Below are 26,521 nucleotides of genomic sequence, written 5' to 3'. Positions count from 1 at the left end.
TCAAACAGGATCTCCCTTTCGTAAAACCATGCTGACTTGTTTTAATCATACTATGCTTTTCCAAGTGCAATGTTAAAGCTTACTTAATACTACTTTCCAGCATCTTCCCAATGACTGATGCTAGGCTAACTGGCCTCTACCTCCTTTCTTGAAAAGTAGTGTAACATTTGCCAACTTGCAATCTGACGGGACCATTCCCGTCCCACTTGCCCACTCAGGTGGATGTAAAAGATCCCATGACACAATTTCAAAGAAGAGCAAGGGAGTTCTCTCCAGTGTCCTGGCCAATACCTATCCCCATAAAACAGACTAACTGGTCATTATCACATTGCTGTTTGTGGGATCTTGCTGCATGTAAATTGTTTCCTACATTTCAACCGTGACTATACTTCAAAAAATACTTTACTGGCTGCAATGTGTTTTGGGACATTCTGAGATTGTGAAAGGCTCTATTTAAACAAGAGTGTGCCTTTTTTTCAGCCCACCAACCCACCCTCAATTTCAGTGCCACACCCATCACAGAGCTCCCCTACCCCCAAAACTACCTCCAGTCACAGTGCTCCCTTCCCACCTGGGAATATTTGTCCTAATCCACTATTATAGTCCTTTTCCTGCCCCCCACCTGAATGGCTTCCTCTGCCATTGTCAGTTTGCACTTCAATCCTGCAGACTTTGCTCTGCTCCACACAGGCAGCAAGAACCGCCTACCTTTCAGATAAGGGCAAAGGCTGAGGTTCCTCCAGCAATGCACCAGGGTCCCCTTACCTGCCTGACCACTAACCAGAACTGTTCCACTTCCTAACATAATGGGTGTGACTGCCTCTTGAATCAAAATGCCCAGGTAACTCTCCCCATCCTTGATGCCCAGAAAAGTCTGCACCCCAGATTTTAGTGCACTAACTCCGAGCTGAAGCTCCTCAAGGTTGAGACACTGACTGCAGATGTGGTTGACCAGGTTCACAATGTTTTTCACAAACTCCCACAGGCTGCAGTTGTAGTGCAGCACCTACCCTGCCATCCCTCTATAAACCTTGTTTTAATTAAATTTAATGCATTTAATCAACTTAGCTTTAAGTTTTTAAACTAATTACTTAATTTAAGTTATAGATAGGTTAACGTAAACATTTATTTGTAAACTTATTCCAACCCGCGCCCACCCCCCCACACACTTTTTGTGTTATCACTGATTTTTTTTCTCCTGTGCTGTTCACCCCTCTCTGCTGCTTCTCTGCCACGCTTCTGTCGAAATGCTTGGGGCTGCTTCCATGGTGCTCCTGGATTTTCCGACTCACTCAGGAGCCATTGCTATCAGTCCCCGCCACAAGTTTCCCCATCTCTGTAACCTCCTCCAGCACTACAAGCTTCCAAGATATCTATGCTCCTTCAATTCTGGCCTCTTGTGTATCCCCAATTTTAATTGCTCCAGCATTGCCTTGCATTAAGAATGCTGGACTTTGTAGTATGGTTATGTTTTAAAAACTGATCCTTACTACAGTGTAAAATGGGTATGCAGAGGAGACATGTGACATAGGAACAGGAGTAGACCATTCAGCTCATTGAGCCTGCCCCACCATTCAATACGATCATGGCTGATCATCCACTTCAATGCCTTTTTCCGACACTATCCTCATATCCCCTTCTGTCATTTGTATTTAAAAATCTGTCAATCTCTGCTGTAAACATACTCAATTACTGAGCTTCCACAGCCCTCTGGGGTAGAGAATTCCAAAGATTCACAACACTCTAAGTAAAGAAATTTCTCCTCACCTCTGTCCTAAGTGGCTCACCCCTTATTTTGAAATTGTGTCCCCTGGATCGAGACTCTCCAACCAGAGGAAATATCTTAGCTGCATATATCCTGTCTATCCCTTCAAGTATTTGGTAGGTTTCAATGAGATTACTGAAACTCTGTAGAATACATACCCAGTTTCCCCAATCTCTCTTCACAGGACAGTGCTGCCATTCTGGGAACAAGTCTGGTGAACCTTCATTGTGCTCTCTCTTCTTCTTTGGCCTCCTTGTCTCGAGAGACAATGGGTAAGCGCCTAGAAGTGGTCAGTGGTTTGTGAAACAGTGCCTGGAGTGGCTATAAAGGCCAATTCTAGAGTGACAGACTCTTCCACAGGTGCTGCAGATAAAATTGGTTGTCGGGGCTGTTACACAGTTGGCTCTCCCCTTGCGCTTCTGTCTTTTTTCCTGCCAACTGCTAAGTCTCTTCGACTCGCCACTCTTTAGCTCCACCTTTATGGCTGTCCGCCAGCTCTGGCGATCACTGGCAACTGACTCCCACGACTTGTGGTCAATGTCACAGGACTTCATGTGGCGTTTGCAGACGTCTTTAAAGCGGAGACATGGACGGCCGGTGGGTCTGATACCAGTGACGAGCTCGCTGTACAATGCGTCCTTGGGGATCCTGCCATCTTCCATGAGGCTCACATGGCCAAGCCATCTCAAGAGCCGCTGGCTCAGTAGGGTGTATATGCTGGGGATGTTGGCTGCCTCGAGGTCTTCTGCGTTGGAGATATGGTCCTGCCACCTGATGCCAAAGATTCTCCGCAGACAGCGAAGCTGAAATGAATTGAAACTCTTGGCTGACATACGTTGTCCAGGCCTCGCTGCTATAGAGCAAGGTACTGATGACACAGGCTTGACGTGTTCGGACTTTTGTGTTCCGTGTCAGTGCGCCATTTTCCCACACTCTCTTGGCCAGTCTGGACATAGCAGTGGAAGCCTTTCCCATGTGCTTGTTGATTTTTGCATCTAGAGACAGGTTACTGGTGATAGTTGAGCCCAGGTAGGTGAACTCTTGAACCACTTCCAGAGCGTGGTCGCCTATATTGACGGATGGAGATTTCTGACGTCCTGTCCCATGATATTAGTTTTCTTGAGGCTGATGGTTAGGCCAAATTCGTTGCAGGCAGCCACGATCCTGTTGATGAGTCTCTGCAGACACTCTTCTGTGTGGGATGTTAACGCAGCATCATCAGCAAAGAGGAGTTCCCTGATGAGAACCTTCCATACTTTGGTCTTCGCTCTAAGACGGGCAAGGGTGAACAACCTGCCATCTGATCTTGCGTGGAGGAAAATTCCTTCTTCTGAAGACTTGAATGCATGTGAGAGCAGCAGGGAGATAATGATCCCAAACAGTGTAGGTGCGAGAACACAGCCCTGTTTCACGTCACTCAGGATAGGAAAGGGGTCTGATGAGGCGCCGCTATGCTAAATTGTGCCTTTCATATTGTCATGGAATGAGGTGATGATACTTAGTAGCTTTGGTGGACATCTGAGCTTTGCTGGTAGTTTGAAGAGACCATGTCTGCTGATGAGGTCAAAGGCTTTGGTGAGATCTATGAAAGCAAAGTAGAGGGGCATCAGTTGATCGCGGCATTTCTCCTGTAGCTGGCAAAGGGAGAACAGCAGGTCAATGGTGGATCACTCTGCTCGAAAGCCACACTGTGCCTCAGGGTAGACACACTCAGCCAGCTTCTGGAGCCTGTTTAAAATGACTCAAGCGAAGACTTTCCCCACTATGCTGAGCAGGGAGATTCCACGGTAGTTGTTGCAGTCACCACGGTCACCCTTGTTCTTATAGAGGGTGATGATATTGGCATCGCGCATGTCCTGTGGTACTGCTCCCTTATCCCAGCACATGGAGTGCTGAGAGTATAGCAGGCTTGGCACTCGATTATTTCAGGGGCAATGCCATCCTTTCCAGGGGCTTTTCCACTGGCTAGAGAATCAATGGCATCACTGAGTACCGATTTTGTTGGCTGTTCCTCCAGCTCATCCATGACTGGCAGAGACTGGGCTGCATTGAGGGCAGTCTGAGTGAGTTCTAGGTAGTGCTCCACCCAGCTGTCCATTTGCTTGCGTTGGTCAGCGAATCTGTCTCCTGATTTAGACTTGAGGGGGCGATCTTCTTGATGGTTGGCCCAAAGGCTCTCTTCATGCCATCATACATTCCTCTGATGATTCCAGTGCCAGAGGCCAGCTCAATACGACTGCATAGGTGCTGCCAGTAGTCATTTGCGCAGCGCTTCTGGCTGCTTTAAGTGCGACGGATGTTAACTCGCTGGGGGCTTTCTTGCAGTTCAACAGTGCAATGCGCTAAGCGGCTATGACAGGTTCCAGCTCTTCAAAGGGAGATTGAAACCAGTCAGCATTCTGCTTCTCATGTTTGCCATAGGTGGTCATTGCTGAGTCATAGATGGCGCTCTGATGTGGGCCCACTCTCTCTATGGCAACAATATCCTTCCTAAGGTAAGGCAACCAAAACTGCAAACAGTAACCTCACACCAATTTTGCCCACAGACAAGCCAGAGGCTTGGTTACCATAGAAACAAAGAACCCAGATCAAAGACCCTTTTGAAAGCAGGGTGCAAGGTTGTAACACCTAAAGGATAATAGGTTTTGCTCTCCCAGACTCAAAGACTGTAAATAGAAAGCCAGGAGCTCTCGGATGCAAATTCAAGTTGAAACTGTTAATCACAGGAAACAAAGGAAGGCCCAGGTTTTACCGATGGTTGCACCTGAACAGAGCGAGGACTGAGTTCCTTGCAGGACATTTTGCGAGTGCTGTTGGGGAGGGTTTAAACTAGGTTGGCAAGGGGATGGGGACCTGAGGGTAGACTCAGCTGGGACAAAATCAGAAATTAAAACGGAAGGCAGAAAATTAATGGATGAGTCTGGAAGAGGAGGAAACGAAGGTTAGAAAATTTTAAAAAGCTGGCAGTGCTCAAGTGAATCTATTTCAATGCAAGGAGTATAGTAAATAAAGCAGATGAGCTGAGGGCACAGATAGTGGCAGTATGATATCATAGCTATTACAGAAACATGACTTAAGGAGGGACAAGAATGGCAGCTCAACATTCCTGGTTACAGGGTTTTCAGATGCGATAGGGACGGGGATAAGAAAGGAGGGGGAGTGACAATTTTGGTCGAAGAAACTATTACAGCTGTGAGGAAGGATGGTATGTTGGAAGGTTCATCAAATGAGATCATACGGAGTGAGCTAAGGGACAAAAAAGGGGCAATCACACTGCTGGGAGTGTACTATAGACCCAGTCAGTCAGAGGGAGATAGAAGAGCAAATATGTGGGCAAGTCTCTTGAGAAGTGCAAGAACAATAGGGCAGTAATAGTCGGGGATTTTAACTATCCCAGTATCAACAGCCTTTGACCTCGTCAGCAGACGTGGTCTTTTCAGACTACGAGGCAAGATCGGATGTCCACCAAAGCTACTAAGTATCATCACCTCATTCCATGACAATATGGAAGGCACAATCCAGCAGAGCGGTGCCTCATCAGATCCTTTTCCTATCCTGAGTGGCGTGAAACAGGGCTGTGTTCTCGCACCTACACTGTTTGGGATAATCTTCTCCCTGCTGCTCTCACATGCGTTCAAGTCTTCAGAAGAAGGAATTTTCCTCCACGCAAGATCAGATGGCAGGTTGTTCAACCTTGCCCGTCGTAGAGCGAAAACTAAAGTACAGAAAGTCCTCATCAGGGAACTCCTCTTTGCTGATGATGCTGCATTAACATCCCACACTGAAGAGTGTCTGCAGAATCTCATCGACAGCATTGCGGCTGCCTGCAATGAATTTGGCCTAACCATCAGCCTTAAGAAAACGATCATGGGACAGGACGTCAGAAATGCGCCATCAATATCGGCGACCACGCTCTGGAAGTGGTTCAAGAGTTCACCTACCTAGGCTCAACTATCACCAGTAACCTGTCTCTAGATGCAGAAATCAACAAGCGCATGGGAAAGGCTTCCACTGCTATGTCCAGACTGGCCATGAGGATGTGGGAAAATGGCACACTGACATGGAACACAAAAATCCAAGTGTTTCCATCCTGTGTCCTCAATACCTTGCTCTCCGGCAGTGAGGCCTGGACAACGTATGTCAGCCAAGAGCGACGTCTCAATTCATTCCATCTTCGCTGCCGCCGGAGAATCCTTGGCATCAGGTGGCAGGACCATATCTACAACGCAGAAGTCCTTGAGGCGGCCAACATCCCCAACATATACACCCTACTGAGCCAGCTGCACTCGAGATGGCTTGGCCATGTGAGCCATATGGAAGATGGCAGGATCCCCAAGGACGCATTGTACAGCAAGCTCGTCACTGATATCAGACCCACCGGCCGTCCATGCCTCCGCTTTAAAGATGCCTGCGAACGCCACATGAAGTCCTATGACATTGACCACAAGTCGTGGGAGTCAGTTCCTAGTGATCACCAGAGCTGGCGGACATCCATCAAGGCAGGTCTAAAGAGTGGCAAGTCGAAGCAACTTAGCAGTTGGCAGGAAAAAAGACAGAAGCGCAAGGGGAGAGCCAACTGTGTAACAGCACCGACAACCAATTTTATCTGCAGCACCTGTGGAAGAGTCTGTCACTCTAGAATTGGCCTTTATAGCCACTCCAGGCGCTGCTCCACAAACCACTGACCACCTCCAGGTGCTTACCCATTGTCTCTCGAGACAAAGAACAAAGTACAAAGAAAATTACAACACAGGAACAGGCCCTTCGGCCCTCCAAGCCTGCGCCGATCCAAATCCTCTATCTAAACCTGTTGCCTATTTTCTAAGGGTCTGTATCTCTTTACTTCCTGCCCATTCATGTATCTGTCTAGATACATCTTAAAAGATGCTATCGTGCCCGCGTCTACCACCTCCGCTGGCAAAGCGTTCCATGCACCCACCACCCTCTGCGTAAAGAAATTTCCACGCATATCCCCCCTAAACTTTTCCCCTTTCACTTTGAACTCGTGTCCCCTTGTAATTGAATCCCTCACTCTGGGAAAAAGCTTCTTGCTATCCACTCTGTCTATACCTCTCATGATTTTGTACACCTCAATCAGGTCCCCCCTCAACCTCCGTCTTTCTAATGAAAATAATCCTAATCTACTCAACCTCTCTTCATAGCTAGCGCCCTCCATACCAGGCAACATCCTGGTGAATCTCCTCTGCACCCTCTCCAAAGCATCCACATCCTTTTGGTAATGTGGCGACCAGAACTGCACGCAGTATTCCAAATGTGGCCGAACCAAAGTCCTATACAACTGTAACATGACCTGCCAACTCTTGTACTCAAGACCCCGTCCGATGAAGGAAAGCATGCCGTATGCCTTCTTGACCACTCTATTGACCTGCGTTGCCACCTTCAGGGAACAGTGGACCTGAACACCCAAATCTCTCTGTAAATCAATTTTCCCCAGGACTTTTCCATTTACTGTATAGTTCACTCTTGAATTGGATCTTCCAAAATGCATCACCTCGCATTTGCCCTGATTGAACTCCATCTGCCATTTCTCTGCCCAACTCTCCAGTCTATCTATATTCTGCTGTATTCTCTGACAGTCCCCTTCACTATCCGCTACTCCACCAATCTTAGTGTCGTCTGCAAACTTGCTAATCAGACCACCTATACTTTCCTCCAAATCATTTATGTATATCACAAACAACAGTGGTCCCAGCACAGATCCCTGTGGAACACCACTGGTCACACCTCTCCATTTTGAGAAACTCCCTTCCACTGCTACTCTCTGTCTCCTGTTGCCCAGCCAGTTCTTTATCCATCTAGCTAGTACACCCTGGACCCCATGCGCCTTCACTTTCTCCATCAGCCTACCATGGGGAACCTTATCAAACGCCTTACTGAAGTCCATGTATATGACATCTACAGCCCTTCCCTCATCAATCAACTTTGTCACTTCCTCAAAGAATTCTATTCAGTTGGTAAGCCATGACCTTCCCTGCACAAAACCATGTTGCCTATCACTGATAAGCCCATTTTCTTCCAGATGGGAATAGATCCTATCCCTCAGTATCTTCTCCAGCAGCTTCCCTACCACTGACGTCAGGCTCACCGGTCTATAATTACCTGGATTATCCCTGCTACCCTTCTTAAACAAGGGGACAACATTAGCAATTCTCCAGTCCTCCGGGACCTCACCCGTGTTTAAGGATGCTGCAAAGATATCTGTTAAGGCCCCAACTAATTCCTCTCTCGTTTCCCACAGTAACCTGGGATAGATCCCATCCGGACCTGGGGACTTGTCCACCTTAATGCCTTTTAGAATACCCAACACTTCCTCCCTCCTTATGCCGACTTGACCTAGAGTAATCAAACATCTGTCCCTAACCTCAACATCCGTCATGTTCCTCTCCTCGGTGAATACTGATGCAAAGTACTCGTTTAGAATCTCACCCATTTTCTCTGACTCCACGCATAACTTTCCTCCTTTGTCCTTGGGTGGGTCAATCCTTTCTCTAGTTACCCTCTTGCTCCTTATATATGAATAAAAGGCTTTGGGATTTTCCTTAACCCTGTTTGCTGAAGATATTTCATGACCCCTTTTAGCCCTCTTAATTCCTCGTTTCAGATTAGATTAGATTAGATTAGATTAGAGATACAGCACTGAAACAGGCCCTTCGGCCCACTGAGTCTGTGCCGAACATCAACCACCCATTTATACTAATCCTACACTAATCCCATATTCCTACCAAACATCCCCACCTGTCCCTATATTTCCCTACCACCTACCTATACTAGTGACAATTTATAATGGCCAATTTACCTATCAACCTGCAAATCTTTTGGCTTGTGGGAGGAAACCGGAGCACCCGGAGAAAACCCACGCAGACACAGGGAGAACTTGCAAACTCCACACAGGCAGTACCCGGAATCGAACCCGGGTCCCTGGAGCTGTGAGGCTGCGGTGCTAACCACTGAGCCGCCCTCATTGTGCCTACAATCCCGATATTCTTTCAAAGCTTCGTCTTTCTTCAGCCGCCTAGACCTTATGTATGCTTCCTTTTTCCTCTTAGCTCGTCTCACAATTTCACCTGTCATCCATGGTTCCCTAATCTTGCCATTTCTACCCCTCATTTTCACAGGAACATGTCTCTCCTGCACGCTAATCAACCTCTCTTTAAAAGCCTCCCACATATCAAATGTGGATTTACCTTCAAACAGCTGCTCCCAATCTACATTTCCCAGCTCCTGCCGAATTTTGGTATAGTTGGCCTTCCCCCACTTTAGCACTCTTCCTTTAGGACCACTCTCGTCTTTGTCCATGAGTATTCTAAAACTTACGGAATTGTGATCACTATTCCCAAAGTCGTCCCCTACTGAAACGTCAACCACCTGGCCCGGCTCATTTCCCAACACCAGGTCCGGTATGGCCCCTTCCCGAGTTGGACTATTTACATACTGCTCTAGAAAACCCTCCTGGATGCTCCTTACAAATTCTGCTCCATCTAGACCTCTAACATTAAGCGAATCCCAGTCAATGTTGGGAAAATTAAAATCTCCTATCACCACCACCCTGTTGCTCCTACAGCTTTCCATAATCTGTTTACATATTTGTACCTCTATCTCACGCTCGCTGTTGGGAGGCCTGTAGTACAGCCCCAACATTGTTACCGCACCCTTCCTATTTCTGAGTTCTGCCCATATTGCCTCACAGCTCGAGTCCTCCATAGTGCCTTCCTTCAGCACAGCTGTGATATCCTCTTTGACCAGTAATGCAACTCCTCCACCCCTTTTACCTCCCTCTCTATCCCGCCTGAAGCATCGGTATCGTGGGATATTTAGTTGCCAATCATGCCCTTCCCTTAACCAAGTCTCAGTAATAGCAATATCATACTCCCAGGTACTAATCCAAGCCCTAAGTTCATCTGCCTTACCTACTACACTTCTTGCATTAAAACAAATACACCTCAAACCACCAGTCCCTTTGCTTTCATCATCTGCTCCCTGCCTACTCTTCCCCTTAGTCACACTGACTTCACTATCTAGTTCCTTACAGGCTTAGTTACTACCTCCTTACTTTCAATTGACCTCCTCATTTGGTTCCCATCCCCCTGCCACATTAGTTTAAACCCTCCCCAACAGCGTTAGCAAAAGCACCCCCCAAGGACATTGGTTCCAGTCCGGCCCAGGTGTAGACCGTCCAATTTGTAATAGTCCCACCTCCCCCAGAACCGGTCCCAATGCCCCAAAAATCTGAACCCCTCCCTCCTGCACCATCTCTCAAGCCACGCATTCATCCTGACTATTCTTTCATTTCTACTCTGACTATCACGTGGCACTGGTAGCAATCCGGAGATTACTATCTCTAAGGTCCTACTTTTTAACTTGGCTCCTAACTCCCTAAATTCTGCTTGTAGGACCTCATCCCGTTTTTTACCTATATCATACAAGGAGGCCAAAGAAGTAGTAGTATTAACTGGGATAGTTTTAGTGTGAAAGGAATTGAGGGAGCAGAATTCAGGAGAATGTATTTGGCCAGTATTTAGCAAGTCCAACAAGAGAGGGCGCAGTTTTAGACTTAGTTTAAGGAAATGAAGCTGGGCAGGTGGAAGGAGTGGCAGTGGGAGAGCAGGTACAGATCATAACTCAGTCAGTTTTAACATAATTATGGAAAAATACAGGGATAGAACAGGGGTTAGAGTTCTCAATTGGGACAAGGCTGTTTTACTAAACAGAGGAGTGATTTAGCGAAAGTGGACTGGAAACAGCTACTTTAAGGTAAATCAGCATCAGAGCAATGGGAGGCTTTCAAAGGGGAGATTCAAGAGATTCAGAGTAAACATGTTCTCACAAAGAAGGGAGGGTGGTGGGGATCGGGAACTCGCTGCCTGAAAGGGTAGTTGAGGTAGAACCCTCAATTCATTTAAAAGGAGTCTGAATGTACACCTCAAGCGCTGTAATCTGCAGGGCTACGGACCAAATGCTGGAAGGTGGGATTAGAATAGGTGGATTGATTTTTGGCCGGCTCAGGCACGATAGGCTAAATGGTCTCTTTCTGTGCCTTAAACTTTCTATGATTTTAGACGTATGGTCTCAGAGAATTGTAAAATGCAAACAACTATTGACTTTCCTAGTTCTGGAGGCAAGCTCAAAGAAAGACAGATCAGAAAGCAGAGCTGTGCAGTCGAGAGAGCGAGAGAGAAAGAAAAAGAGAGCTTCTCTCAGATCAGCAATACAGCAAAAGGCTAAGATTTGATCCCGATATGAAAGTTGAGGTTTGCGGAGGAGAAAAGACCAACGGAGTCACCAGAGATAGCCATATTAATGAAATACCAGTCGAATGTTCTTGGGAGAAGTGAGCAAAGAGGACATTGGCTTAAAGGAGGACTGGGAGATTCAACCCATTATAACTGGGAGGAGTTTGGGACTTTTAACTGCAAGAATACATTTTCGATGAGAACACTGTAAAGTTTAAGTGTGGTGTGGGGTTTTCGAGTGTATTAATGCGTTAATGGAAAATCCCTTTCCATGTAATTTAGCACATCACCTAAGTAGTCTTCAGTTCATGTTGATTTTGAGTTTATATGTTTCAGTAGAAGTCTTGAAAAAGTGAAATCTTGTCGTGTAATTCTTTTATCAGTCTGGGAGTTCATATCTCTTACTTGAAAATTAATAGTCTCTACCGAGATCGTAACAAATGCCTTCAGCTGCCTAGGCCCCTCAGCTCTGGAATTCCCTCACTAAACCTCTCTGGTTCCTACTTTAAAAGCTTCTTAAAAATGCATTTCTTTGACTAAGTTTTTGGTCATCTGCTTATACGGCTGTGTCAAATTTTGTTGAATAATGCTCCTGTGAAGCACCGAGATGTTTTACTATATTATGATGCTACATAAATGCTGGAGTTGTGTACCTATCACAACCTCTGCATCACCAACTCGTTCTTTCATACTAAACCCTGTCACCAGGTTTCATGGAGGCACCCAAGATCACATCATTGGCACCAGCTGGACCTCATCGTCACAAGACGAGCCTCTTTAAACAGTGTCCAAATCTCACACAGCCTCCACAGTGCGGACTGCGATACCGACCACTCCCTGGTATGCAGCAACGTTACACTCAAACCAAAGAAGCTGCATCACTCCAAGCAGAAGGGCTGCCCGTGCATCAACACTAGCAGAATTTCTTATCCACAGCTGTTTATAAATTCACTTGAAAAAGCCCTTCAGAACACTCCTAAAGGGGATGCAGAGACCAAGTGGGCCCACATCAGAGACGCCATCTATGACTCAGCAATGACCACCTATGGCAAACGTGTGAAGCGAAATGTAGACTGGTTTCAATCTCCCTTTGAAGAGCTGGAACCTGTCATAGGCACTAAGCGCATTGCATTGTTGAACTACAAGAATGCCCACAGCGAGTTAACATCCGTAGCACTTAAAGCAGTCAGAAGCGCTGCACAAAGAACAGCCAGGTGCTGCGCAAATGACTACTGGCAACACCTATGCAGTCGTATTCAGCTGGCCTCTGACGCCGGAAACATCAGAGGAATGTATGATGGCATTAAGAGAGCTTTTGGGCCAACCATCAGGAAGATTGCCCCCCTCAAGTCTAAATCAGGGGACACGATCAATGACCAACGCAAGCAAATGGACCACTGGGTGGAGAACTGTACTCCAGGGAAAATGTTGTCACTGAGACCGCCCTCAATGCAGCCCGTGCCAGTCATGGATGAGCTGGACGAAAAGCCAACAAAATCGGAACTCAGTGATGCCATTGATTCTCTAGCCAGTGGAAAAGCCCCTGGGAAGGACGGCATTACCCCTGAAATAATCAAGAGTGCCAAGCCTGCTATAATCTCAGCACTCCATGAACTGCTTTGCCTGTGCTGGGACGAGGGAGCAGTACCACAGGACATGCGCGATGCCAATATCATCACCCTCTATAAGAACAAGGGTGACCGCAGTGACTGCAACAACTACCGTGGAATCTCCCTGCTCAGCATAGTGGGGAAAGTCTTCGCTCGAGTCATTTTAAACAGGCTCCAGAAGCTGTCTGAGCGTGTCTACCCTGAGGCACAGTGTGGCTTTCGAGCAGAGAGATCCACCATTGACATGCTGTTCTCCCTTCGCCAGCTACAGGAGAAATGCCGCGAACAACAGATGCCCCTCTACTTTGCTTTCATAGATCTCACCAAAGCCTTTGACCTCATCAGCAGACATGGTCTCTTCAAACTACTAGCAAAGCTCAGATGTCCACCAAAGCTACTAAGTATCATCACCTCATTCCATGACAATATGAAAGGCACAATTTAGCATAGCGGCGCCTCATCAGACCCCTTTCCTATCCTGAGTGGCGTGAAACAGGGCTGTGTTCTCACACCTACACTGTTTGGGATCATCTTCTCCCTGCTGCTCTCACATGCGTTCAAGTCTTCAGAAGAAGGAATTTTCAGCCACACAAGATCAGATAGCACGTTGTTCAACCTTGCCCATCTAAGAGTAAAGAACAAAGTATGGAAGATCCTCATCAGGGAACTCCACTTTGCTGATGCTGAGATAACATCCCACACAGAAGAGTGTCTGCAGAGACTCATCAACAGGATTGCTGCTGCCTGCAACGAATTTGGCCTAACCATCAGCCTCAAGAAAACGAACATCATGGGACAGGACGTCAGAAATGCACCATCCATCTAAATCGGCAACCACGCTCTGGAAGTGGTTCAAGAGTTCACCTACCTGGGCTTAACTATCAGCAGTAACCTGCCTCTCGATGCAGAAATCAACAAGCACATGGGAAAGGCATCCGCTGCTATGTCCAGACTGGCCAAGAGAGTGTGCGAAAATGGCGCACTGACACGGAACACAAAAGTCCAAGTGTATCAAGCCTGTGTCATCAGTACCTTGCTCTACGGCAGCGAGGCCTGGACAACGGATGTCAGCCAAGAGTGACGTCTCAATTCATTCCATCTTCGCTGCCGCCGGAGAATCCTTGGCATCAGGTGGCAGGACCGTATCTCCAACGCAGAAGCCCTCGAGGCAGCCAACATCCCCAGCATATACACCCTACTGAGCCAGCGGCGCTCGAGATGGCTTGGCCGTGTAAGCCGCATGAAAGATAGCAGGATCCCCAAGGACGCATTGTACAGCGAGCTCGTCACTGGTATCAGACCCAACGGCCGTCCATGTCTCCGCTTTAAAGATGTCTGCAAACGCGACATGACATCCTACGGACATTGACCACAATTCGTGGGAGTCAGTTGCCAGTGATCACCAGAGTTGGCAGACAGCCATAAAGGTGGAGCTAAAGAGTGGTGAGTCAAAGAGACTTAGCTGTTGGCAGAAAAAAAGACAGAAGCATAAGGGAGAGCCAACTGTGTAACAGCCCCGACAATCAATTTTATCTGCAGCGCCTGTGGAAGATTCTGTCACTCGAGAATTGGCCTTTATAGCCACTCCAGGCGCTGCTTCGCAAACCACTGACCACCTCCAGGCACTTACCCATTGTCTCTCGAGACAAGGAGGCCAAAGAGAAGAGAGAAGAAAGAGACATAAATGCAAGTTGCTGTTACTATTAGCTCAGCCTATCACCAGCAGTCAGCTTTTTTTAAAAATTCATTTTATGGGAATGTGGGCATTGCTGGATAGGTGACCATTTATTGCCCATCCCTAACTGCCCATGAGGTGGGGTGCTGAGATGCCTTCTTGAACCGTTGCAATCCATGTGGGGCAGGTACACCCACAGTGCAGTTAGGGAGTTCCAGGATTTTGACCCAGTGACAGTGAAAGAACGGCGATATCGTTCCAAGTTGTAGAAAAATAGGAGTAGGCTATTCGGCCCTTCGAACCTGCACCGCCATTCAATACCATCATGACTGATCATCCAAACTCAGTACCCTGTTCGCACTTTCTCCCCGTATCCCTTTAGCCCTCAGAACTATATCTAACTCTTTCTTGAATATACTTAATGATTTGGCATCAACTGCTTTCCATGGTAGAAAATTCCACAGGTCAGGATGATGTGTGACTTGGAGGGGAACTTGCAAGTGGTGGTGTTCCCATGCATTTGCTGCCCTTGTCCTTCTAGGTGGTAGAGGTTGCGGGTTTGGAAGGTGCTGTCTAAGGAGCCTTGGTGCGTTGCTGTAGTGCATCTTGTAGATGGTACACACTGCTGCCACTGTGCATCGGTGGTGGAAGGAGTGAATGTTTGTGGATGGGGTGCCAATCAAGTGGGGCTGTTTTGTCCTGGTTGGTGTCAAGCTTAGAGTGTGGGAGCTGCACCCATCCAGGCATGTGGAGAGTATTCCATCACACTCCTGACTTGTGCCTTGTAGGCTTTGGGGAGTCAGGAGGTGAGTGACTCGCCGCAGGATTCCTAGCCTCTGACCTGCTTTTGTAGCCACGGTATTGACATGGATACTCCAGTTCAGTTTCTGATCAATGGTAACACCCCCCCCCAGATGGTTGATAGTGGGGGATTCAGTAATCGTAATGCCATTGAACGTTAAAGAGAGATAGCTAGATTCTCTCTTGTTGGAGACGGTCATTGCCTGGCACTTGTGTTGCACAAATCTTGCTTTCCACTTATTAGCCCAAGCCCGGATATTGTCCAGGTCTTGCTGCATTTCTACACGGACTGCTTCACTATCTGAGGAGTCATGAATGAGTATGAATGTTGAACATTGTGCAATCATCAGCGAACATCCCCACTTTTGACCTAATGATTGAAGGAAGGTCAATGATGAAGCAGCTGAAGATGGTTGGGCCTAGGACACTACCCTGAGGAACTCCTGCAATGATGTGCTGGAGCTGACATGATTTACCTCCAATAACCAAAAACACCTCCTTTGCGCTAGGTATGACTCCAACCAGCAAAGAGTTTTCCCCCTGATTCCCATCGACTCCAGTTTTGCTAGGGCTCCTTGATGCCATACTCGGTCAAATCCTGCCTTGATGTCAAGGGCTGTCACTCTCACCTCACCTCTTGAGTTCAGCTCTTTTGTCCATGTTTGGACCAAGGCTGTAATGAGGTCAGGAACTGAGTGGCCCTGGCGGAACCCAAACTGAGCATCACAGAGCAGGTTATTGCTAAGCAAGTGCCGCTGGATGGCACTGTTGATGACACCTTCCATCACTTTACTGATGATTGAGAGTAGGCTGATGGGGCGGTAATTGGCCGGGTTGGACTTGTCCTGCTTTTTGTGTACAGGACATACTTGGACAATGTTCCACATTGCCAGGTAGATGCCAGTGTTGTAGCTGTACTGGAACAGCTTGGCTAGGGGTGCAGCAAGTTCTGGAGCACAAGTCTTCAGTACTATTGCCGGAATGCTGTCAGGGCCCATAGCCTTTGAAGTATCCAGTGTCTTCAGTTGTTTCTTGATATCACGTGGAGTGAATCGGATTGGCTGAAGACTGGCATCTGTGATGCTGGGGACTTCAGGAGGAGGCCGAGATGGATCATCCACTCGGCACTTCTGGCTGAAGACTGTTGCAAATGCTTCAGCCTTGTCTTTTGCACTAATGTGCTGGGCTCCCCCACCACTGAGGATGGGGATATTTGTGGAGCCACCTCCTCCTGTTAATTGTTTAATTGTCCACGAACATTCACAACTCTCTGTGGCAGGACTGCTTAGCTCTGTCTATCGCATGCTGCTTTGCAGTTTGGCATGCAATAGTCCTGAGTTGCAGCTTCACCAGGTTGACACCACATTTTGAGCTGTGCCTGGTGCTGCTACTGGCATGCCCTCCTGCACTCTTCATTGAACCAGGGTTGGTCTCCTGGTTCGATGGTAATGGTAGTGTGGGGGATATGCTAGGCCATGAATTAACAGATTGTGGTTTGAGTACAATTCTGCTGCTGATGGCCCACAGCACCTCATGGATGCCCAGTTTTGCATTGCTAGATCTGTTCAAAATCTCTCCCATTTAGCAGGGTGGCTATGCCACACAACACGATGGAGGGTATCCTCAATGTGAAGATGGGACTTTGTCTCCACAAGGACAGTACAGTGATCACTCCTACTAATACTGTCACGGACAGATGCATCTGCGGCAGGCAGATTGGTGAGCACGAAGTCAAGTATGTTTTTCCCTCTTGCTGGTTCCCTCACCACCTGCCACAGACCCAGTCCAGCAGCTAAGTCCTTTAGGACTCGGCTAGCTCATTAAGTAGTGGTGCTACCAAACCACTCTTGGTGATGGACATCGAAGTTCCCCACCCAGAGTACATTCTGCGCCCTTGCCACCCTCAGTGCTTCCTTCAAGTGCTGTTCAACATGGAGGAGTACTGATTTGTCAGCTGAGGGGGGGGGCAGTAGGTGGTAATCAGCAGGTTACCTTGCCCATGTGTGACCTGATGACATGAAACTCCATGGGGTCTGGAGTCGATGTTGAGGACTCCCAGGGCAACTCCCTCCCAACTGTATACCACTGTGCCGCCACCTCTGCTGGGTCTGTCCTACCAGTAGGACAGGACATACCCGGGGACGATGATGGCGGTGTCTGGGACATTGTAAGGTATGATTCCATGAGTATGACTATGTTCGGCTGTTGCTTGACTAGTCTGTGGGACAGTTCTCCCATCTTTGGCACAAGCCCCCACTCGTTAGTAAGGAGGACTTTGCAGGGTCGATAGGGCTGGGTTTGCCATTGCCGTTTCCGGTGCCTAGGTCGATGCCGGGTGGTCCGTCCGGTTTCTTTCTTTATGGACTTTGCAGCGGTTAAATGCAACCGAGTTGATTGCTGGGCCATTTCAGAGGGCATTTAAGAGTCAACCACAATGCTGTGGGTCTGGGGTCACATGTAGGCCAGACAGCAGAATTTATTCCCCAAATGACAATAGTGAACCAGATGGGTTTTTATGACAATCGACAGTGATTTCATATCCAGCTTAGACTAGCTTTTTTTAAATTCCAGGTTTATTAACTGAATTCAAATTCCACTTTCTGCCATGGTGGGATTCAAACCCATGTCCCCAGAGCAATACCCTGGGTCTCTCATTTACCAGTCCAGTGACAAAACCACTACGCCACTGCCTCCCCACCAGCAAACACATGGTGGTCTTCCTCAATGAGTCCGGGAACACTCCACACTAGACACCTGGCTATGACCCCAACACTGTTCCACATTACACCCCAGTGCAGGTAGTCCCTGTCCTGGTCACAGTCCTGCAGCAGACCATACACCATGGGCAGGAATCAAGTACTGATTTACAACAATTGCTGGCTGTTGCACATTGCATTAACTAACTTCTGTGCCAGATTTTTGATTTTGTCTTTATCCCGTTCATGCTGTACATGGGCCTCCTCCACACGAATCCTTCGATCCTCCAACAACGCATCAATTTGTTCTTTCGCCAGCTGTGTCTGCTCCTGCAACTGGGACTGCAAGGCTTCAACCTTGGGGAGGTGGGAGGGGGAAACAAGAAAAGCATACAAGTAGCAATATCAACACCACAGATGGCTGCTGCAGATTAGTAATACATCATGCACACTGCAAGTACAGCTAAATGTACAAAACCTTTGGCACACTGCATTTGCTGCACTGCTTAAAACTTCTCCTTCAAAACCACTGCAGCCCACGACAACCATTACAAAGCTAGGATACTGACCGTGGCCAGGCCAGGGTGCACCAGTTCACTTAAACTGTGGACCCGAAGGACTAACAGCTTCCAACTGGCCCACTGAAAATAAAGTTCATATTTCCTACTACATGCACTCTGAATATTAAATGCTTAAAAACTGTGAAACCCGACTCCCCAGAGATCAGTGACATTTCTGCGCATGATGTTGATTTTACCCAGCGTACAATGTCAGTTTGCTCACATAGTACCCCTAACTGGGATGCAGAATGAAGACCAACAGCAAGAAAATTAATCAACTGTTTTGGCATGTTTTTATCAACAGGATTTGCCTCACACTGCGAAGGATCTATAAATACCTGCAGCACCAGGGTCTGTGTCACACTGCAAAGGGACTGTACATACCTACAGCACCAGGGTCTGTGTCACACTGCCAAGGGACTGTACATACCTACAGCACCAGTGTCTGTGTCACACTGCAAAGGGACTGTACATACCTACAGCACCACGGTCTGTGTCACACTGCGAAGGATCTATAAATACCTGCAGCACCAGGGTCTGTGCCACACTGCCAAGGGACTGTACATACTGACATCACCAGAGTCTGTCACACTGCCAAGGGACTGTACATACTGACATCACCAGGGTCTGTGTCACACTGCGAAGAATCTATAAATACCTGCAGCACCAGGGTCTGTGCCACGCTGACAAGGGACTGTACATACCTACAGCACCAGGTTCTGTGTCACACTGCCAAGGGACTGTACATACCTACAGCACCACGGTCTGTGTCACACTGCGAAGGATCTATAAATACCTGCAGCACCAGGGTCTGTGTCACACTGCAAAGGGACTGTACATACTGACATCACCAGGGTCTGTGTCACACTGCCAAGGGACTGTACATACTGACATCACCAGGGTCTGTGTCACACTGCCAAGGGACTGTACATAACTACAGCACCAGGGTCTGTGTCACACTGCAAAAGGACTGTACAAACCTACAGCACCAGGGTCTGTGTCACACTGCCAAGGGACTGTACATACCTACAGCACCAGGGTCTGTGCCACACTGCAAAGGGACTGTACATACCTACAGCACCAGGGTCTGTGTCACACTGCAAAGGGACTGTACATACCTACAGCACCAGGGTCTGTGCCACACTGCAAAGGGACTGTACATAACTACAGCACCAGGGACTGTGTCACACTGCAAAGGGACTGAACATACTTACAGCATCAGGGTCTGTGTCACACTGCAATGGGACTGTACATACTTACAGCACCAGGGTCTGTGTCACACTGCAAAGGGACTGTACATAGCTAAAGCACCAGGGTCTGTGCCACACTGCAAAGGGACTGTACATACTTACAGCATCAGTGTCTGTGTCACACTGCAAAGGGACTGTACATACCTACAGCACCAGGGTCTGTGTCACACTGCAAAGGGACTGTACATACCTACAGCACCAGGGTCTGTGTCACACTGCCAAGGGACTGTACATACCGACAGCACCACGGTCTGTGTCACACTGCAAAGGGACTGTACAGAGCTGAAGGACCAGGGTCTGTGTCACACTGCAAAGGGACTGTACATAGCTGAAGGACCAGGGTCTGTGTCACACTGCAAAGGGACTGTACATACTGACAGCACCAGGGTCTGTGTCACACTGTAAAGGGACTGTACATACTGACAGCACCAGGGTCTGTGTCACACTGCCAAGGGACTGTACATACCTACAGCACCAGGGTCTGTCACACTGCAAAGGGACTGTACATACTGACAGCACCAGGGTCTGTGTCACACTGCAAAGGGACTGTGCATACTGACAGCACCAGGGTCTGTGTCACACTGCAAAGGGACTGTGCATACTGACAGCACCAGGGTCTGTGTCACACTGCAAAGGGACTGTACATACTTACAGCACCAGGGTCTGTGTCACACTGCAAAGGGACTGTACATAAATACAGCACCAGGGTCTGTGTCACACTGCAAAGGGACTGTACATACCGACAGCACCACGGTCAGTGTCACACTGCAAAGGGACTGTAGATAGCTGAAGGACCAGGGTCTGTGTCACACTGCAAAGGGACTGACAAACCGACAACACCAGTGTCTGTGTCACATGCAAAGGGACTGTACATACCTACAGCACCAGGGTCTGTGTCACACTGCAAAGTGACTGTACATACCTACAGCACCAGGGTCTGTGTCACACTGCCAAGGGACTGTAAAGACCGACAGCACCACGGTCTGTGTCACACTGCAAAGGGACTGCACATACCGACAGCACCACGGTCAGTGTCACACTGCAAAGGGACTGGACATAGATGAAGGACCAGGCTCTGTGTCACACTGCAAAGGGACTGTACATACCGACAGCACCAGGGTCTGTGTCACACTGCAAAGGGACTGCACATAGCTGAAGGACCAGGGTCTGTGTCACACTGCAAAGGGACTGTACATACCGACAGCACCACGGTCTGTGTCACACTGCAAAGAAACTGTACATACCTACAGCACCAGGGTCTGTGTCACACTGCAAAGGGACTGTACATACTGACAGCACCAGTGTCTGTGTCACACTGCAAAGGGACTGTACATACCGAAAGCACCACGGTCAGTGTCACACTGCAAAGGGACTGTAGATAGCTGAAGGACCAGGATCTGTGTCACACTGCAAAGGGACTGTACATACTGACAGCACCAGTGTCTGTGTCACACTGCAAAGGGACTGTACATACCGACAGCACTACGGTCTGTGTCACACTGCAAAGGGACTGAACATAGCTGAAGGACCAGTGTCTGTGTCACACTGCAAAGGGACTGTACATACTGACAGCACCAGGGTCTGTGTCACACTGCAAAGGGACTATACATACCTACAGCACCAGGGTCTGTGTCACACTGCCAAGGGACTGTACAGACCGACAGCACCAGGGTCTGTGTCACACTGCAAAGGGACTGTACAGAGCTGAAGGACCAGGGTCTGTGTCACACGACAAAGGGACTGGACATACCGACAGCACCACGGTCTGTGTCACACTGCAAAGGGACTGTACATACCGACAGCACCACGGTCTGTGTCACACTGCAAAGGGATTGTACATAGATGAAGGACCAGGCTCTGTGTCACACTGCAAAGGGACTGTACATACTGACAGCACCAGGGTCTGTGTCACACTGCAAAAGGACTGCACATAGCTGAAGGACCAGGTCTGTGTCACACTGCAAAGGGACGGTACATACCTACAGCACCACCGTCTGTGTCACAGTGCAAAGGGACTGGACATAGCTTAAGGACCAGGGTCTGTGTCAAACTGCAAAGGGACTGTACATACCGACAGCACCAGGGTCTGTGTCACACTGCAAAGTGACTGTACATACCTACAGCACCAGGGTCTGTGTCACACTGCAAAGGGACTGTACATACCGACAGCACCACGGTCTGTGTCACACTGCAAAGGGACTGTACATACCGACAGCACCACGGTCTGTGTCACACTGCAAAGGGACTGTACATACCGACAGCACCACGGTCTGTGTCACACTGCAAAGGGACTGTACAGAGCTGAAGGACCAGGGTCTGTGTCACACGACAAAGGGACTGGACATACCGACAGCACCACGGTCTGTGTCACACTGCAAAGGGACTGTACACACCGACAGCACTACGGTCTGTGTCACACTGCAAAGGGACTGTACATAGATGAAGGACCAGGCTCTGTGTCACACTGCAAAGGGACTGTACATACTGACAGCACCAGGGTCTGTGTCACATTGCAAAGGGACTGTACATACCGACAGCACCAGGGTCTGTGTCACACTGCCAAGGGACTGGACAGACCGACAGCACCACGGTCTGTGTCACACTGCAAAGGGACTGTACATACTGACAGCACCACGGTCTGTGTCACACTGCAAAGGGACTGTACATACTGACAGCACCACGGTCTGTGTCACATGCAAAGGGACTGTACATACCTACAGCACCAGGGTCTGTGTCACACTGCAAAGGGACTGTCCATACCGACAGCACCAGTGTCTGTGTCACATGCAAAGGGACTGTACATACTGACAGCACCAGGGTCTGTGTCACATTGCAAAGGGACTGTACAGAGCTGAAGGACCAGGGTCTGTGTCACAATGCAAAGGGACTGTCCATACCGACAGCACCAGGGTCTGTGTCACAATGCAAAGGGACTGTCCATACCGACAGCACCAGCGTCTGTGTCACATGCAAAGGGACTGTACATACCTGCAGCACCAGGGTCTGTGTCACACTACAAAGTGACTGTACAAAGCTACAGCACCAGGGTCTGTGTCACACTACAAAGTGACTGTACATACCGACAGCACCACGGTCTGTGTCACACTGCAAAGGGACTGTACATACCGACAGCACCACGGTCTGTGTCACACTGCAAAGGGACTGTACATAGCTGAAGGACCAGGGTCTGTGTCACACTGCAAAGGGACGGTACATACTGACAGCACCAGGGTCTGTGTCACACTGCAAAGGGACGGTACATACTGACAGCACCAGGGTCTGTGTCACACTGCAAAGCAACTGTACATACTGACAGCACCAGTGTCTGTGTCACATTGCAAAGGGACTGTACAGACCGACAGCACCACGGTCTGTGTCACACTGCAAAGGGACTGTACATACTGACAGCACCAGGGTCTGTGTCACACTGCAAAGGGACTGTACATACTTACAGCACCAGGGTCTGTGTCACACTGCAAATGGACTGTACATACCTACAGCACCAGGGTCTGTGTCACACTGCAAAGGGACTGGACATATCGACAGCACCACGGTCTGTGTCACACTGCAAAGAAACTGTACATACCTACAGCACCAGGGTCTGTGTCACACTGCAAAGGGACTGTACATACCGACAGCACCAGGGTCTGTGTCACACTGCAAAGGGACTGTACATAGCTGAAGGACCAGGGTCTGTGTCACAATGCAAAGGGACTGTCCATACCGACAGCACCACGGTCTGTGTCACAGTGCAAAGGGACTGGACATAGCTTAAGGACCAGGGTCTGTGTCAAACTGCAAAGGGACTGTCCATACCGACAGCACCACGGTCTGTGTCACAGTGCAAAGGGACTGTACATAGCTGAAGGACCAGGCTCTGTGTCACACTGCAAAGGGACTGTACATTGCTGAAGGACCAGGGTCTGTGTCACACTGCAAAGGGACGGTACATACCTACAGCACCACCGTCTGTGTCACAGTGCAAAGGGACTGGACATAGCTTAAGGACCAGGGTCTGTGTCAAACTGCAAAGGGACTGTACATACCGACAGCACCAGGGTCTGTGTCACACTGCAAAGTGACTGTACATACCTACAGCACCAGGGTCTGTGTCACACTGCAAAGGGACTGTACATACCGACAGCACCACGGTCTGTGTCACACTGCAAAGGGACTGTACATACCGACAGCACCACGGTCTGTGTCACACTGCAAAGGGACTGTACATACCGACAGCACCACGGTCTGTGTCACACTGCAAAGGGACTGTACAGACCGACAGCACCACGGTCTGTGTCACACTGCAAAGGGACTCTACATACTGACAGCACCACGGTCTGTGTCACACTGCAAAGGGACTGTACATACTGACAGCACCAGGGTCTGTGTCACATGCAAAGGGACTGTACATACCTACAGCACCAGGGTCTGTGTCACACTGCAAAGGGACTGTCCATACCGACAGCACCAGTGTCTGTGTCACATGCAAAGGGACTGTACATACCTACAGCACCAGGGTCTGTGTCACACTGCAAAGGGACTGTACATACTGACCGCACCACGGTCTGTGTCACATTGCAAAGGGACTGTACAGAGCTGAAGGACCAGGGTCTGTGTCACAATGCAAAGGGACTGTCCATACCGACAGCACCAGGGTCTGTGTCACAATGCAAAGGGACTGTCCATACCGACAGCACCAGTGTCTGTGTCACATGCAAAGGGACTGTACATACCTGCAGCACCAGGGTCTGTGTCACACTACAAAGTGACTGTACAAAGCTACAGCACCAGGGTCTGTGTCACACTACAAAGTGACTGTACATACCGACAGCACCACGGTCTGTGTCACACTGCAAAGGGACTGTACATACCGACAGCACAACGGTCTGTGTCACACTGCAAAGGGACTGTACATAGCTGAAGGACCAGGGTCTGTGTCACACTGCAAAGGGACTGTACATACTGACAGCACCAGGGTCTGTGTCACACTGCCAAGGGACTGTACATACTGACAGCACCACGATCTGTGTCACACTGCCAAGGGACGGTACATACTGACAGCACCAGGGTCTGTGTCACACTGCAAAGGGACTGTTCGTACTGACAGCACCAGGGTCTGTGTCACACTGCAAAGGGACTGCACATACCTACAGCACCAGGGTCTGTGTCACACTGCAAAGGGACTGTACATACCTACAGCACCAGGATCTGTGTCACACTGCAAAGGGACGGTACATACTGACAGCACCAGGGTCTGTGTCACACTGCAAAGCGACTGTACATACTGACAGCACCAGTGTCTGTGTCACATTGCAAAGGGACTGTACAGACCGACAGAACCACGGTCTGTGTCACACTGCAAAGGGACTGTACATACTGACAGCACCAGGGTCTGTGTCACACTGCAAAGGGACTGTACATACATACAGCACCAGGGTCTGTGTCACACTGCAAATGGACTGTACATACCTACAGCACCAGGGTCTGTGTCACACTGCAAAGGGACTGGACATATCGACAGCACCACGGTCTGTGTCACACTGCAAAGAAACTGTACATACCTACAGCACCAGGGTCTGTGTCACACTGCAAAGGGACTGTACATACCGACAGCACCAGGGTCTGTGTCACACTGCAAAGGGACTGTACATAGCTAAAGGACCAGGGTCTGTGTCACAATGCAAAGGGACTGTCCATACCGACAGCACCACGGTCTGTGTCACACTGCAAAGGGACTGTACATACCGACAGCACCAGGGTCTGTGTCACACTGCAAAGTGACTGTACATACCTACAGCACCAGGGTCTGTGTCACACTGCCAAGGGACTGTACATACCGACAGCACCAGGGTCTGTGTCACACTGCCAAGGGACTGTACATACCGACAGCACCACGGTCTGTGTCACACTGCAAAGGGACTGTACATACCGACAGCACCAGGGTCTGTGTCACACTGCAAAGGGACTGTACATACTGACAGCACCACGGTCTGTGTCACACTGCAAAGGGACTGTACATACTGACAGCACCAGGGTCTGTGTCACACTGCAAAGGGACTGTACATACTGACAGCACCAGGGTCTGTGTCACACTGCAAAGGGACTGTACATACTGACAGCACCAGGGTCTGTGTCACACTGCAAAGGGACTGTACATACTGACAGCACCAGGGTCTGTGTCACACTGCAAAGGGACTGTACGTACTGACAGCACCAGGGTCTGTGTCACACTGCAAAGGGACTGTACATACCTACAGCACCAGGGTCTGTGTCACACTGCAAAGGGACTGTACATAGCTGAAGGACCAGGGTCTGTGTCACAATGCAAAGGGACTGTCCATACCGACAGCACCAGTGTCTGTGTCACATGCAAAGGGACTGTACATACCTACAGCACCACAGTCTGTGTCATACTGCAAAGGGACTGTACATACCTACAGCACCAGGGTCTGTGTCACACTGCAAAGGGACTGTACAGAGCTGAAGGACCAGGGTCTGTGTCACACGACAAAGGGACTGCACATACCTACAGCACCAGGGTCTGTGTCACACGACAAAGGGACTGGACATACCGACAGCACCACGGTCAGTGTCACACTGCAAAGGGACTGGACATAGATGAAGGACCAGGCTCTGTGTCACACTGCAAAGGGACTGTACATACCGACAGCACCAGGGTCTGTGTCACACTGCAAAGGGACTGCACATAGCTGAAGGACCAGGGTCTGTGTCACACTGCAAAGGGACTGTACATACCTACAGCACCACCGTCTCTGTCACAGTGCAAAGGGACTGTACAAACCTACAGCACCAGGGTCTGTGTCACACTGCCAAGGGACTGTACATACTGACAGCACCACGGTCTGTGTCACACTGCGAAGGGACTGTACATATCTACAGCACCAGGGTCTGT

At 49.0% G+C, this 26,521-nt stretch overlaps 1 protein-coding gene across 8 annotated transcripts in view; it reads right to left on the bottom strand.

Moving 5' to 3' along the window:
- Nucleotides 1–26,521, bottom strand: part of ccdc77 (coiled-coil domain containing 77) — a 204,209-nt gene that overhangs the window by 58,603 nt on the left and 119,085 nt on the right. For all 8 annotated transcript variants that reach the window (XR_010976902.1, XR_010976903.1, XM_068051115.1 and 5 more), the window contains exon 7: nt 18,007–18,155. Coding sequence is in view for 6 of the 8 variants with exons in the window: in XM_068051115.1 (XP_067907216.1) it covers nt 18,007–18,155 (149 nt within the window). In the remaining 2 variants the exon portion in view is untranslated. The remainder of the gene's footprint in view (nt 1–18,006; nt 18,156–26,521) is intronic.

The sequence above is a fragment of the Heterodontus francisci genome, chromosome 18 (genome assembly GCF_036365525.1).
Source record: "Heterodontus francisci isolate sHetFra1 chromosome 18, sHetFra1.hap1, whole genome shotgun sequence".
In the NCBI taxonomy this organism is placed as follows: domain Eukaryota; kingdom Metazoa; phylum Chordata; class Chondrichthyes; order Heterodontiformes; family Heterodontidae; genus Heterodontus; species Heterodontus francisci.
Note: the sequence above shows the minus strand (reverse complement) of the source record. Positions and strands in the feature narration are given on the sequence as shown.